The 14,463-nt window shown below is 39.8% G+C and overlaps 1 protein-coding gene across 3 annotated transcripts in view; it reads left to right on the top strand.

The window, feature by feature from the left end:
- Window positions 1-14,463, top strand: part of LOC133559624 (disintegrin and metalloproteinase domain-containing protein 12-like) — a 158,286-nt gene that overhangs the window by 79,356 nt on the left and 64,467 nt on the right. For 2 of the 3 annotated variants that reach the window (XR_009808209.1, XM_061911557.1), the window contains exons 4-6: window positions 2,663-2,741; window positions 6,943-7,019; window positions 10,707-10,896. Coding sequence is in view for 2 of the 3 variants with exons in the window: in XM_061911557.1 (XP_061767541.1) it covers window positions 2,663-2,741; window positions 6,943-7,019; window positions 10,707-10,896 (346 nt within the window). In the remaining variant the exon portion in view is untranslated. The remainder of the gene's footprint in view (window positions 1-2,662; window positions 2,742-6,942; window positions 7,020-10,706; window positions 10,897-14,463) is intronic. The other variant, XM_061911558.1, reaches the window with a different exon arrangement.

Here is a 14,463-nt window from a genome sequence, read left to right as displayed (position 1 = left end):
ACGTCAAGTGTTGCCTCCATTATAACCCTTATATATGACTTAGTCATTTTGATAGTAGGCTAATATAACTAATATAGACACATCATGTGTTGCCTTCATTACGACACTTATATTAGACTTTTAAAGTAATTTTGATAGTAGGTTAATATAACTAATATAGACACTTACATCATGTGTTGCCTTCATTACGACACTTATATAAGACTTTTAAAGTCCTTTTGATAGTAGGCTAATATAACTAATATAGACACTTACATCATGTGTTGCCTTCATTACGACACTTATATTAGACTTTTAAAGTAATTTTGATAGTAGGCTAATATAACTAATATCGACACTTACATCATGTGTTGCCTTCATTACGACACTTATATAAGACTTTTAAAGTCCTTTTGATAGTAGGCTATGATACAGCTAATATAGACACTTACATAATATGTTGCCTTTCTTTATAACACTTATATAAGACTTTTATAGTCATTCTGATAGTAGGCTAATATAGCTAATATAGACACTTACGTCAAGTGTTGCCTCCATTATAACCCTTATATATGACTTAGTCATTTTGATAGTAGGCTATTATAGCTACTATAGACATTTACATCATGTGTTGTCTTCATTATAACACTTATATAAGACTTTTAAAGTCATTCTGATAGTAGGCGAATATAGCTAATATAGACACTTACATCATGTGTTGCCTTCATTACAACACTTGTATTCGATTTTGTCATTTTGATAGTAAGCTAATATAACTAAGATAGACACGTGTTTCCTTCATTACAACACTTACATAAGACTTTTAAAGTCATTTTGATAGTAGGCTATTACAATTAAATAGCTACTTATATCACGTGTTGCCTTCATTATAACACTTATATAAGACTTTTAAAATAATTTTGATGGTAGGCCAATATAACTATATAGTCACTTACATCATGTGTTGTCTTCATCATAACACTTATATAAGACTTTTGAAGTATTTTTGATAGTAGGCTAATATAACTAATATAAACACTTACATCATGTGTTGTCTTCATTATAACCCTTATATAAGACTTAGTCATTTTGATAGTAGGCTAATATAACTAATATAAACACTTACATCATGTGTTGTCTTCATTATAACATTTATATAAGACTTAGTAATTCTGATAATAGGCTAATATAACTAATATAGACACTTACATCATGTTTTGCCTTCATTACCACACTTATATAAGACTTTCAAAGTCATTTTGATAGTAGGCTATGATACAGCTAATATAGACATTTACATGATGTGTTCGCAGTGGGGAGAGTGGCCGTGCGCAACCCGAGCGTCCCTGGTTCAATTCCCACCTAGTACCAACATCGTCACGTCCGTTGTGTCCTGAGCAAGACACTTCACCCTTGCTCCTGATGGGTGCTGGTTGGCGCCTTGCATGGCAGCTCCCTCCATCAGTGTGTGAATGTGTGTGTGAATGGGTAAATGTGGAAGTAGTGTCAAAGCGCTTTGAGTACCTTGAAGGTAGAAAAGCGCTATACAAGTACAACCCATTTATCATTTATTTATAGTCATTCTGATAGTAGGCTAATATAGCTTATATAGACACTTATGTCAAGTGTTGCCTTCATTATAACCCCTATATAAGACTTAGTCATTTTGATAGTAGGCTATTATAGCTACTATAGACATTTACATCATGTGTTGTCTTCATTATAACACTTATATAATACTTTTAAAGTCATTCTGATAGTAGGCTAATATAGCTAATATAGACACTTACATCATGTGTTGCCTTCATTATAACACTTGTATTCGACTTTGTCATTTTGATAGTAAGCTAATATAACTAAGATAGACACATGTGTTTCCTTCATTACAACACTTACATAAGACTTTTAAAATAATTTTCATAGTAGGCCAATACAACTATATAGTCACTTACATCATGTGTTGTCTTCATCATAACACTTATATAAGACTTTTGAAGTATTTTTGATAGTAGGCTAATATAACTAATATAAACACTTACATCATGTGTTGTCTTCATTATAGCACTTATATAAGACTTAGTCATTTTGATAGTAGGCTAATATAACTATTATAGACACTCAAATCATGTGTTGCCTTCATTATAACCTTATATAAGACTTTTAAAGTAATTTGATAGTAGACTAATATAGACACTTACATCATGTGTTGTCTTCATTATTACACTCATATAAGTCTTTGAATTTTTCGCGGCTTCAGACAGATTTGTATTTTTGGTCCAATATGGCTCTTTCAACGTTTCGGGTTGCCGACCCCGGCTTTAAGTCCTTGCAAAATCCACCCAACCCACTTGTGTGAGTTCAAACCCCGGCCTAGTCATACCGAAGACGATTAAAAAATGGTACCCATTACCTCCCTGCTTGGACCTCAGCATCAAGGGGTTAGAATTGGGGGTTAAATCACTAAAAATGAATCCCGGGCGCGCCCCCCGCTGCTGCTCACTGCTCCCCTCACCTCCCAGGGTCGTGAACATGAGGATGGGTCAAATTCAGAGGGTAATTTCACCGCAACTAGTGTGTGTGTGTGTGATACAATTATTGGAACTTTAACTTTAAACATCTAAGAGTGTTTTTCTGCTTGTTCAAGAAATGGCTTTCTTTTTTTGTGTGCGTGTCCTTTTCCCAGAGGTCTCTTCGCCAGCCACTACACGGAGACTCACTACCAAGAGGACGGCGGCGCCGTCACCAATGCTCACAACGTGACGGTATGGCTAAATCCGGTTTTTAATGTGCTGCTGGGTTGTCGTCATCACTGCGACGTGTGTGTGACCTGAGTGTGTGTGTGTGTGTGTGTGTGTGTGTGTGTGTGTGTGTGTGTGTGTGTGTGTGTGTGTTGAAGCCCCTGGCACAACATTTTATCCAGTGGCCTACTTGTTGATAAGCTCTTTGATTTTTTTTTTTTTCCCCATTCAGAATGATTTTCATCCAATGTTGCAATCAGGGTTTTAGTATGGTATCTATTTTTAACAGCTGACCTAATGGTCAATACAAAAAAAAACAGTGAAGTTCTCACATTGTGTAAATGGTGAAAAAAAACAGAATGCAATGATTTGCAAATCCTTTTCAACCTATTTTCATTTGAATAGACTGCAAAGACAAGATATTTAACGCCCGAACCGGTAAACTTTTGTTATTTTTTGCAAATATTAGCTCATTTGGAATTTGATGCCTGCGACGTGTTTCAAAAAAGCTGGCACAAGTGGCAAAAAAGATTGAGAAAGTTGAGGAATGCTCATAAAAAACTTATTTTGGAACATCCCACAGGTGAACGGGCTAATTGGGAACAGTCGGGTGCCATGATTGGGTATAATAGCAGCGTCCATGAAAGCTTCTAAGGATGGGGGCGCGGGTCACCACTTTGTCAACAAGTGCATGAGAAAATAGTCCAACAGTTTAAGAACATTTCTCAACCAGTATGTGCAAGGAATTTAGGGATTTCACCCTCTACGCTCCGTAATATCATCAAATGGTTCAGAGAATCTGGAGAAATCACTGCATGTAAGCCATGATATTACGAACCTTTGATTTCTCAGGCAGTACTGCATCAAAAAGTGACGTCAGTGTGTAAAGGATATCACCACATTGGCTCAGGAACACTTCAGAAGACCACTGTCAGTAACTGCAGTCCGTCGCTACGTCTGTAAGTGCAAGTTAAAACTTTACTATGAAAAGCCAAAGCCATTTATCAACAACACCCAGAAACGCCGCCGGCTTCGCTGGGCCCCGAGCTCATGTAAGATGGACTGTTGCAAAGTGGAAAAGTGTTCTGTGGTCTGACAAGTCCACATTTCACATTGTTTTTGGAAACTGTGGACGTCGTGTCCTCTGGAACAAAGAGAAAAAAACAACATCCAGACTGTTATAGGCGCAAAGTGACATGTTGCAAAAAAGCTGGCACAAGTAGTAAAAAAAAAGACTGAGAAAGTTGAGGAATGCTCGTCAAAGACTTATTTTGGAACATCCCACAGGTGAACGGGTTAATTGGGAACAGGTGGGTGCCATGATTGGGTCAAAAAGCAGCTTCCGTGAAATGCTCAGTCTTTCACAAACAAGGACGGGGCGAGGGTCCCCACTTTGTCAAATGCCTGAGCAAATTGTTTAAGAACAACATTTCTCAACCAGCTATTGCAAGGAATTTAGGGATTTTACCATATAAGGTCTCTGATATCATCAAAAGGTTCAGAGAATCTGGAGAAATCACTGCATGTAAGCCATGATATTATGGAACTTTGATCAAAAAGCGACATTAGTGTGTAAAGGATATCACCACATTGGCTCAGGAACACTTCGGAAGACCACTGTCAGTAACTGCAGTCCGTCGCTACATCTGTAAGTGCAAGTTAAAACTTAACTATGAAAAGCCAAAGCCATTTATCAACAACACCCAGAAACGCCGCCGGCTTGGCTGGGCCCCGAGCTCATCTAAGATGGATTAATGCAAAGTGGAAAAGTGTTCTGTGGTCTGACAAGTCCACATTTCACTTTTTTTTTGGAAACTGTGGACGTCATGTCCTCCGGAACAAAGAGAATAAAAAACATCCAGACTGTTATAGCCGCAAAGTAACATCTTTCAAAAAAGCTGGCACAAGTGGCAAAAAAGACGGAGAAAGTTGAGGAATGCTCATCAAACACTTATTTTGGAGCATCCCACAGGTGAACGGGTTAATTGGGAACAGGTGGGTGCCATGATTGGGTAAAAAAACAGCTTCCGTGAAATGCTCAGTCATTCACATACAAGGTCAGGGTGAGGGTCCCCACTTTGTCAACAAATGCCTGATCAAATTGTTTAAGAACAACATTTCTCAACCAGCTATTGCAAGGAATTTAGGGATTTTACCATATACGGTCTCTAATATCATCAAAAGGTTCAGAGAATCTGGAGAAATCACTGCATGTAAGCCATGATATTATGGACCTTTGATCAAAAAGCGACATCAGTGTGTAAAGGATATCACCACATTGGCTCAGGAACACTTCAGAAGACCACTGTCAGTAACTGCAGTCCGTCACTACATCGGTAAGTGCAAGTTAAAACTTAACTATGAAAAGCCAAAGCCATTTATCAACAACACCCAGGAACGCCATCGGCTTCGCTGGGCCCGGAGCTCATGTAAGATAGACTGATGCAAAGCGGAAAAGTGTTCTGTGGTCTAACAAGTCCACATTTCACACTGTTTTTGGAAACTGTGGACGTCGTGTCCTCTGGAACAAAGAGGAAAAAAAAACATCCAGACTGTTATAGGCGCAAAGTAACATGTTTCGAAAAAGCTGGCACAAGTGGCAAAAAAAAAAGACTGAGAAAGTTGAGGAATGCTCGTCAAACACTTATTTTGGAACATCCCACAGGTGAATGGGCTAATTGGGAACAGGTGGGTGCCATGATTGGGTAAAAAAACAGCTTCTGTGAAATGCTCAGTCATTCACAAACAAGAACGGGGCGAGGGTCCCCACATTGTCAACAAATGCCAGAGTAAATTGTTTAAGAACAACATTTCTACACCAGTTACTGCAAGGAATTTAGAGATTTCACCATATAACGTCTCTAATATCATCAAAAGGTTCAGAGAATCTGGAGAAATCACTGCATGTAAGCTATGATATTATGGAGCTTTGATCAAAAAGTGACATCAGCGTGTAAAATATATCACCATATGGGCTCAAGAACACTTCAGAAAGCCACTGTCAGCAATTACAGTCGGTTGCTACATCTGTAAGTGCAAGTTAAAACTCTACTATGCCAAGCAAAAGCCATTTATCAACAACACCCAGAAACGCCGCCAGCTTCGCTGGGTCCCGGGCTCATCTAAGATGGACTGATGCAAAGTGGAAACTTGTTTTGTGGTCTGACGAGTCCACATTTCAAATTGTTTTTGGAAACTGTGGACGTCGTGTCCTCTGGGCCAAAGAGGAAAAGAGCCATCCAGACTGTTTTAGGTGCAAAGTTGAAAAGCCAGTGATGGTATGGGGGTGTATTAGTGGCCAAGGCATGGGTAACTTACACATCAGTGAAGGTATCATTAATGCTGAAAGGTACATGCCGGTTTTGGAGCAACATCCAAGCAACGTTATCATAGACGCCCCTGCAAGACGATGCCAAACCACGTGTTACAACAGCGTGGCTTCGTAGTAAACGAGTGTGGGTACTAGACTGACCTGCCTGTAGTCCAGACCTGTGTGGCGCATTATGAAGTCTAAAATAGCACAACGGAGACCCAGGACTGTTGAACAACTTAAGCTGTACATCAAGCAAGAATGGGAACTAATTCCACCTGAAAAGCTTCAAAAATGTGTCTCCTCAGTTCCCAAAACGTTTACTGAGTGTTGTTAAAAGGAAAGGCCATGTAACACGGTGGTAAAAATGCAACTTTTTTTGCAATGTGTTGCTGCCATTAAATTCTAAGTTACTGAATATTTGCAAGAAAAAGTGAGAACACGAAATATATTTTCTTTGCAGTCTATTCCATTGTTGAAAAGGATTTGCAAATCATTGTATTCTCTTTTTATTCACCATTTACACAAGGTGACAACTTCACCAGTTTTGGCGTTTATAGGACTACAATAAAGTTGCTGTAATGTCAAAAACATGTATTTGCATATTTTAATAGTAATTAGAAAAGGGTGTGACGACATTACCTGCAGGCGCTGAAAACACAGTTAGTTTGGAATTGGAAAAAAATAAATAAAAAAATACTCACTTCCCTTCCCGCCTCACGTTTTCTTAGCCGAAGGTAATCCAATGTAGGTCACACACGGCCTAAGAGCACAGAGTTCTATTTTTACACGTAACGTCATTAAAGTATATTGCATCAGCATCAGAAGTAACCGGCAGCATGACGACCCTCACTTAGACAACAAATACTTTATCTCTTAGCCACGTTACGCTTAGTGATCATGTTTGTCTTCTAGAAGAACTGCTACTATCACGGGACGGTGCAGGCGCACCCCGACTCTGATGTCACCCTCAGCGCCTGCTCGGGCCTACGGTAAGAACACTTTTTATTTTTTTATTTATTTATGACGACCGTTTTCACGATTGACTGATAGAGAAAGTCACAACTTCATTATATATATATATATATATATATATATATATTTATATTAGGGATGCACCGATTAATCGGTAACCGAATATATTTGGCCGAATATGGCAAAAAAAGCCACATTCGGCCTTCGGTGGAATGAGTTAAAAACAAGGCCGAATAGTGGCGTGTGACGCAATTTTTTGACGCGGTGACGCAATCAACGAACATGCAGTGACGCGGTGACGTTGGGATATGTTGTGTACCTGTATAAGTGTATGAGGTTACAAGCACACACTTATTGAGATTTAGTGGGGCCTCTGTTGACATTATTAGCCTGTTGTGTAGGCTACCTGTATAAGTGTATGAGGTTACAAGCACACACTTAATTGAGATTTACTTGAGCCTTCTGTTTACATTATTAGCATATCTACTGTGGCTAAGCAGACTTTTGCCAAAAGGACAATTCATTTGTTGTGGGTTTATCCACTTTAATGCACTTTATTTTTTTTTTGGAATGCATGTTTTGTTTGAAGGCTTAATATAAATGAAAGACTTTGTGCTTTTTTTGAAAAGCAAAGGCTACTGGATTATTAAAAAAGTCAATATTCAATAAAAAATTACTTTATTTGGAAAAACATGTCTAAATATTTATTCTAGGCTATTCATGCAATATAAAAAAAAATGTGAAAAACTGCATTCATTATCCGGTATTCGGCTTTCGGCCAACCATTTAAATTTTATTCGGCTTTGGCTTCGACCACAAATTTTCATTTCGGTGCATCCCTAATATATATATATAAAATGTTTGTATAAACTGTTAATAAAAACAGAATGCAACGATTTGCAAATCCTTTACAACTTATATCCAATTAAATAGACTCCAATGTTCACAATGAGAAACTTCAATTTTGATTGCAAATAATCATTAACTTCTAATTTAATGGCAGCAACACATTGCAAACAAAGTTGTCACAGGGGCATTTTTACCACTGTGTTACATGGCCTTTCCTTTTAGCAACACTCGATAAGCGTTTTGGGAACTGATGAGACACATTTTTGAAGCTTTTCCGAGTGGAATTCTTTCCCATTCTTGCTTGATGTACAGCTTAATTTGTTTAACAGTCCGGGGGTTTCCGTTGTGGTATTTTAGACTTCATATTGCGCCAATGGGAGACAGGACTGGACTCTTTTACTACGAAGCCACGCTGTTGTAACGCGTGGCTTGGCATCGTCTTGCTGAAATAAGCAGGGGCGTCCATGATAACGTTGCTTGGATTGCAACATATGTTTTTTTCAAAACCTATATGTACCTTTCAGCATTAATGGTGCCTTCACAGATGTGTAAGTTACCCATGCCTTGGGCATTAATACACCCCCATACTATCTAGATCATGGGTGTCAAACTCTGGCCCGCCGTGTAATTTAATTTGGCACTTGAGGCAATATCAAATTAACATTACAGCTGGCCCGCCGTTATTACACAACTGCGGTGCCGCTGTAACACCGCAATTTCTCAAACCTGCCAATCCTCCCGAAGTTCAGTGCCCCTCCCGAAAATCTCCCGGAGCAAGCATTCTCCAGATTTTCACCCGGACAACAATATTGAGGGCGTGCCTTAAAGGCACTGCCTTAAGCATTCTCTACAACCTGTCGTCACGTCCGTATTTCCTCCATACAAACAGCGTGCAGGACCACTCGCATAATATATGCGGCAATTACACACACATAAGTGAATGCAAGGCATACTTGGTCAACAGCCATACAGGTCACACTGAGGGTGGCCGTATGAACAACTTTACAACTGTTACGAATATGCGCCACACTGTGAACTCACACCCAACAAGAATGACAGACACATTTCGGGAGAACATCTGCACTGTAACATAACATAAACACAACAAAACAAATACCCGGAAGCCCTTGCAGCACTAACTCTTTCGGGACGCTACAATATATTTTGATATTTACCCCAGGCTGCAAATAGAAAAGAGGCATTACATCTGTATTTAAATTTTATTTAAAAAGCCATTGATATTTTTTTATTATTATTATTATTTTTTGAAGCTCGATTTTGCATGTCACTATAAAGTTACTGTATATAAGCCTTGCTTGTTCAATGTTCAATGCAAAACTTTTTTGGGTCCCTATTAAAAGGTTAATTTGTTCAACCGTGGCCCGTGGCCTTGTTCAGTTTTAAATTTTGGCCCACTCCGTATTTGAGTTTGACACCCCTGATCTAGATGCTGGCTTTTCAACATTGCACCTAGAACTATCCGGATGGTTCTTTCCCTTTTTGTTCTGGAGGACACGACGTCCACAGTTTCCACTCTGTGGACTCGTCAGACCACAGAACACGTTTCCACTTTGCATCAGTCCATCTTAGGTGAGGTCGGGGCCCAGCGAAGCCGGCGGCCTTTCTGGGTGTTGTTGATAAATGGCTTTCGCTTTGCAAAGTAGTGTTTTAACTTGCATTTACAGATGTAGCGACAGACTCAAGTTACTGACGGTGGTTTTCCGAAGTGTTCCTGAGCCCATGTGGTGATATCCTTTACACGGTGATGTCGGTTCTTGATGCAATGATGCTAATAGAGACCTTATATGGTGAAATCCTTAAATGCCTTGCAAATGTTGTTGTTAGACATTTCGCTCAGGCATTTGTTGACAAAGTGGTGACCCTCGCCCCGTTCCTTGTTTGTGAATGACCGAGCATTTCACGGAGGCTGCTTTTATACCCAATCATGGCACCCACCTGTTCCCAATGAGCCCGTTCACCTGTGGGTTGTTCCAAATAAGTGTTTGATGAGCGTTCTTTAAATTTCTCAGTCTTTTTTGCCACTCGTGGCAGCTTTTTTGAAACATGTCGCAGGCATCAAATTCCAAATGAGCGAATATTTGCAAAAAAATAACCACGTTTTCTGGTTTTAACGTAAAATATCTTGTCCTTGCAGTCTATTCAATTGAATATAAGTTGAAAAGGATTAACAAATCATTGTATTTTGTTTTTATTTGCCATTTACGCAATGTGACAACTTCACAGCTTTTGGGTTTAGTGAAGTGAATTATATTTATATAGCGCTTTTCTCTAGTGACTCAAAGCGCTTTACATAGTGAAACCCAATATCTAAGTTACATTTAAACCAGTGTGGGTGGCACTGGGAGCAGGTGGGTAAAGTGCCTTGCCCAAGGACACAACGGCAGTGACTAGAATGGCGGAAGCGGGAATCGAACCTGCAACCCTCACGTTGCTGGCACGGCCACTCTACCAACCGAGCTATGCCGCCCCATAGATCGGTGGCTTTAGTATAAAGCTCTTGGTCTGCAGAAGTCCTAAACAACACGGATGCTAATTGGAGTGCTAATTGGCATCAAACAATGAACCGCAGTTGGAATATTCAAGATTTTCTAAGTCAAGGCCACCGTGCCTAGTTAAAAGGCGGCAGGTGTTCAGTTGGACGCGATGGTCGTTAATCAATACCGAAGGCGCAGCTCATTAAAGGCACTAATAGTCTGTTCTTAGACGCCGCGAAGCCACTTGGAAAAAAAAGGACCTCGTTAAAATAAAACGGCGCTGATAAGTCTTAGTTCTGTCCATCATCCTCCATGAAGTTGCCAGTTAACTAACAAACTTTATTTGTCATCCTCGCAAAGAGGCTTCATCGCGCTGGAGAACAAGGCGTTCATGGTGGAGCCGGCGTCCGGCCAAGAAGTAGGCGTCCACTACATCTACCGAGCCGAGGAGCTGCCGCTGACCCAGGGGGACTGCGGTCACGGGTTCAACGTGTCCTCCGTCGCCCCTGAAGACTACCTGAGGAAACCCTTCCAATCTTTCCACTCCAGGGTGAGGTGACCTCTGTCCTTCATAGCTCAGAGTTGTAACTAAACTGATGTGGAATTTTTTTTTTAACTAGACTAGTACCTCTAAACTCATATCGTCTCCCCTTGAAATTCATTTAAACCAATATGATGGGTACTTAGTACCAAAAAAGCATCATTTAAACATGTAACATGCCTTCTAAAATTGAGAGTCCAGTCCATAGTGGATCTAACATAATAGTGTGAGAGTCCAGTCCATAGTGGATCTAACATAATAGGGTGATGGTCCAGTCCATAGTGGATCTAACATAATAGGGTGATAGTCCAGTCCATAATGGATCTAACATAATAGTGTGAGAGTCCAGTCCATAGTGGATCTAACATAATAGGGTGAGAGTTCAGTCCATAGTGGATCTAACATAATAGTGAGAGAATCTAGTCCATAGTGGATCTAACATAATAGGGTGATAGTTCAGTCCATAGTGGATCTAACATAATAGGGTGATAGTCCAGTCCATAGTGGATCTAACATAATAGGGTGATAGTCCAGTCCATAATGGATCTAACATAATAGTGTGAGAGTCCAGTCCATAGTGGATCTAACATTATAAGGTGAGAGTCCAGTCCATAGTGGATCTAACATAATAGTGAGAGAATCTAGTCCATAGTGGATCTAACATAATAGGGTGATAGTCCAGTCCATAGTGGATCTAACATAATAGGGTGATAGTCCAGTCCATAGTGGATCTAACATAATAGGGTGATAGTCCAGTCCATAATGGATCTAACATAATAGTGTGAGAGTCCAGTCCATAGTGGATCTAACATAATAGGGTGAGAGTCCAGTCCATAGTGGATCTAACATAATAGTGAGAGAATCTAGTCCATAGTGGATCCAACATAATAGTGTGATAGTCCAGTCCAGGGGTCGGGAACCTTTTTGGCTGAGAGAGCCATGAAAGCCAAATATTTTAAAATGAATTTCCGAAAGAGCCATATAACATTATTAACACCGAATACAACTGTCAGGTTCAAACACTGATGACATCTATTAAACAGACAAGAAGCAAGGAATTAAACAGAGACAGGAATCAATTTAGCTCAATGAGGAGAGAAACCCGTAGACCTGTACACTTGTACAATCCTACGCCTCCTCGTTCATTTGGACTTTCCCAGATTACAACAACTAAATGTGTGCATCTCTTATTCTTTTTAATGACATTGTTATTCTGAATTTAGCTATACTTTTGACCATTAATGCGACTTCTTGAACAGGTGCGTTAGAAACGGATAGATGGATTAAAATGCATGAGATGGTGTTATATTTTGAAGAATATTTTTAACACTGATTACCAGCGGAATTATTAAATACTTATTCTGGTAAGCAACGTCAGCTAAGATTTATCCGAGAGTCAGGTGCGGTCATCAAAAGAGCCACATCTGGCTCGAGAGCCATAGGTTCCCTACCCCTGGTCCAGTCCATAGTGGATCTAACATAATAGTGTGAGAATCCAGTCCATAATGGATCTAACATAATAGTGTGAGAGTCCAGTCCATAGTGGGTCTAACATAATAGTGTGAGAGTCCAGTCCACAGTGGGTCTAACATAATAAGGTGACGGTCCAGTCCATAGTGGATCTAACATAATAATCAGAGTCCAGTCTATAATGGATCTAACATAATAGTGAGAGAATCTAGTCTATAGTGGATCTAACATAATAGGGTGAGAGTCCAGTCCATAATGGATCTAACATAATAGTGTGAAATTCCAGTCCATAGTGGATCTAACATAATAGGGTGAGAGTCCAGTCCATAGTGGAGCTAACATAATAGCATGAGAGTCCAGTCCATAGTGGATCTAACATAATAGGGTGAAAGTCCAGTCTATAGTGGATCTAACATAATAGGGTGAAAGTCCAGTCCATAGTGGATCTAACATAATAGGGTGAGAGTCCAGTTCATAGTGGATCTAACATAATAGGGTGAGAGTCCAGTCCATAGTGGATCCAACAAAATAGGGTGAGAGTCCAGTCCATAGTGGATCTAACATAATAGTGAGATTTCAGTCCATAGTAGATCTAACAAAATAGGGTTGGAGTCTAGTCCATAGTGGATCTAACATAATAATGTGAGAGTCCAGTCCATTGGATTTAACATAATAGTGTGAGAGTTCAGTCCATAGTGGATCTAACATAATATGAGAGTCCAGTCCATAGTTGATCTAACTTAATAGGGTGAGAGTCCAGTCCATAATGGATTTAACATAATAGTGTGCGAGTCCAGTCCATAGTGGATCTAACATAATAGTGAGAGAATCTAGTCCATAGTGGATCTAACAAAATAGCGTTAAAGTCCAGTCCATATTGGATCTAACAAAATAGGGTTAGAGTCTAGTCCATAGTGGATCCAACATAATAATGTGAGAGTCCAGTCCATTGGATTTAACATAATAGAATGAGAGTCCAGTCCATAATGGATCTAACATAATAGGGTGAAAGTCCAGTCTATAGTGGATCTAACATAATAGGGTGAAAGTCCAGTCCATAGTGGATCTAACATAATAGGGTGAGAGTCCAGTTCATAGTGGATCTAACATAATAGGGTGAGAGTCCAGTCCATAGTGGATCCAACAAAATAGGGTGAGAGTCCAGTCCATAGTGGATCTAACATAATAGTGAGATTTCAGTCCATAGTAGATCTAACAAAATAGGGTTAGAGTCTAGTCCATAGTGGATCTAACATAATAATGTGAGAGTCCAGTCCATTGGATTTAACATAATAGTGTGAGAGTTCAGTCCATAGTGGATCTAACATAATATGAGAGTCCAGTCCATAGTGGATCTAACTTAATAGGGTGAGAGTCCAGTCCATAATGGATTTAACATAATAGTGTGCGAGTCCAGTCCATAGTGGATCTAACATAATAGTGAGAGAATATAGTCCATAGCGGATCTAACAAAATAGCGTTAAAGTCCAGTCCATATTGGATCTAACAAAATAGGGTTAGAGTCTAGTCCATAGAGGATCCAACATAATAATGTGAGAGTCCAGTCCATTGAATTTAACATAATAGTGTGAGAGTCCAGTCCATAGTGGATCAAACATAATAGTGTGAGAGTCCGGTCCATAGTGGATCTAACATAATAGTGTAAGAGTCCAGTCCATAGTGGATCTAACATAATAGTGAGAGTACAGTCCATAGTGGATCTAACAAAATAGGGTTAGAGTCTAGTCAATAGTGGATCTAACATAATAATGTGAGAGTCCAGTCCATTGGATTTAACATAATAGTGTGAGAGTCCGGTCCATAGTGGATCTAACATAATAGTGTGAGAGTCAAGTCCATAGGGGATCTAACATAATAGTGAGGGTCCAGTCCATAGTGGGGCCAGCAGGAGACCATCCTGAGCGGAGACGGGTCAGCAGCGCAGAGATGTCCCCAACCGATCGGTCCACCCCGAGTCCCGACTCTGGACTGCCACCACTTCATCCATGGCCACCGGAGAAAAAAACCCCCCAGCAGATTAACTGGTCTAAAAAGAGGGTCTATTTAAAGGCTAGAGTATAAAAATTAGTTTTAAGATGGGACTTA

This window comes from Nerophis ophidion, linkage group LG09 (genome assembly GCF_033978795.1).
Source record: "Nerophis ophidion isolate RoL-2023_Sa linkage group LG09, RoL_Noph_v1.0, whole genome shotgun sequence".
Taxonomy (NCBI): domain Eukaryota; kingdom Metazoa; phylum Chordata; class Actinopteri; order Syngnathiformes; family Syngnathidae; genus Nerophis; species Nerophis ophidion.
Note: the sequence above shows the minus strand (reverse complement) of the source record. Positions and strands in the feature narration are given on the sequence as shown.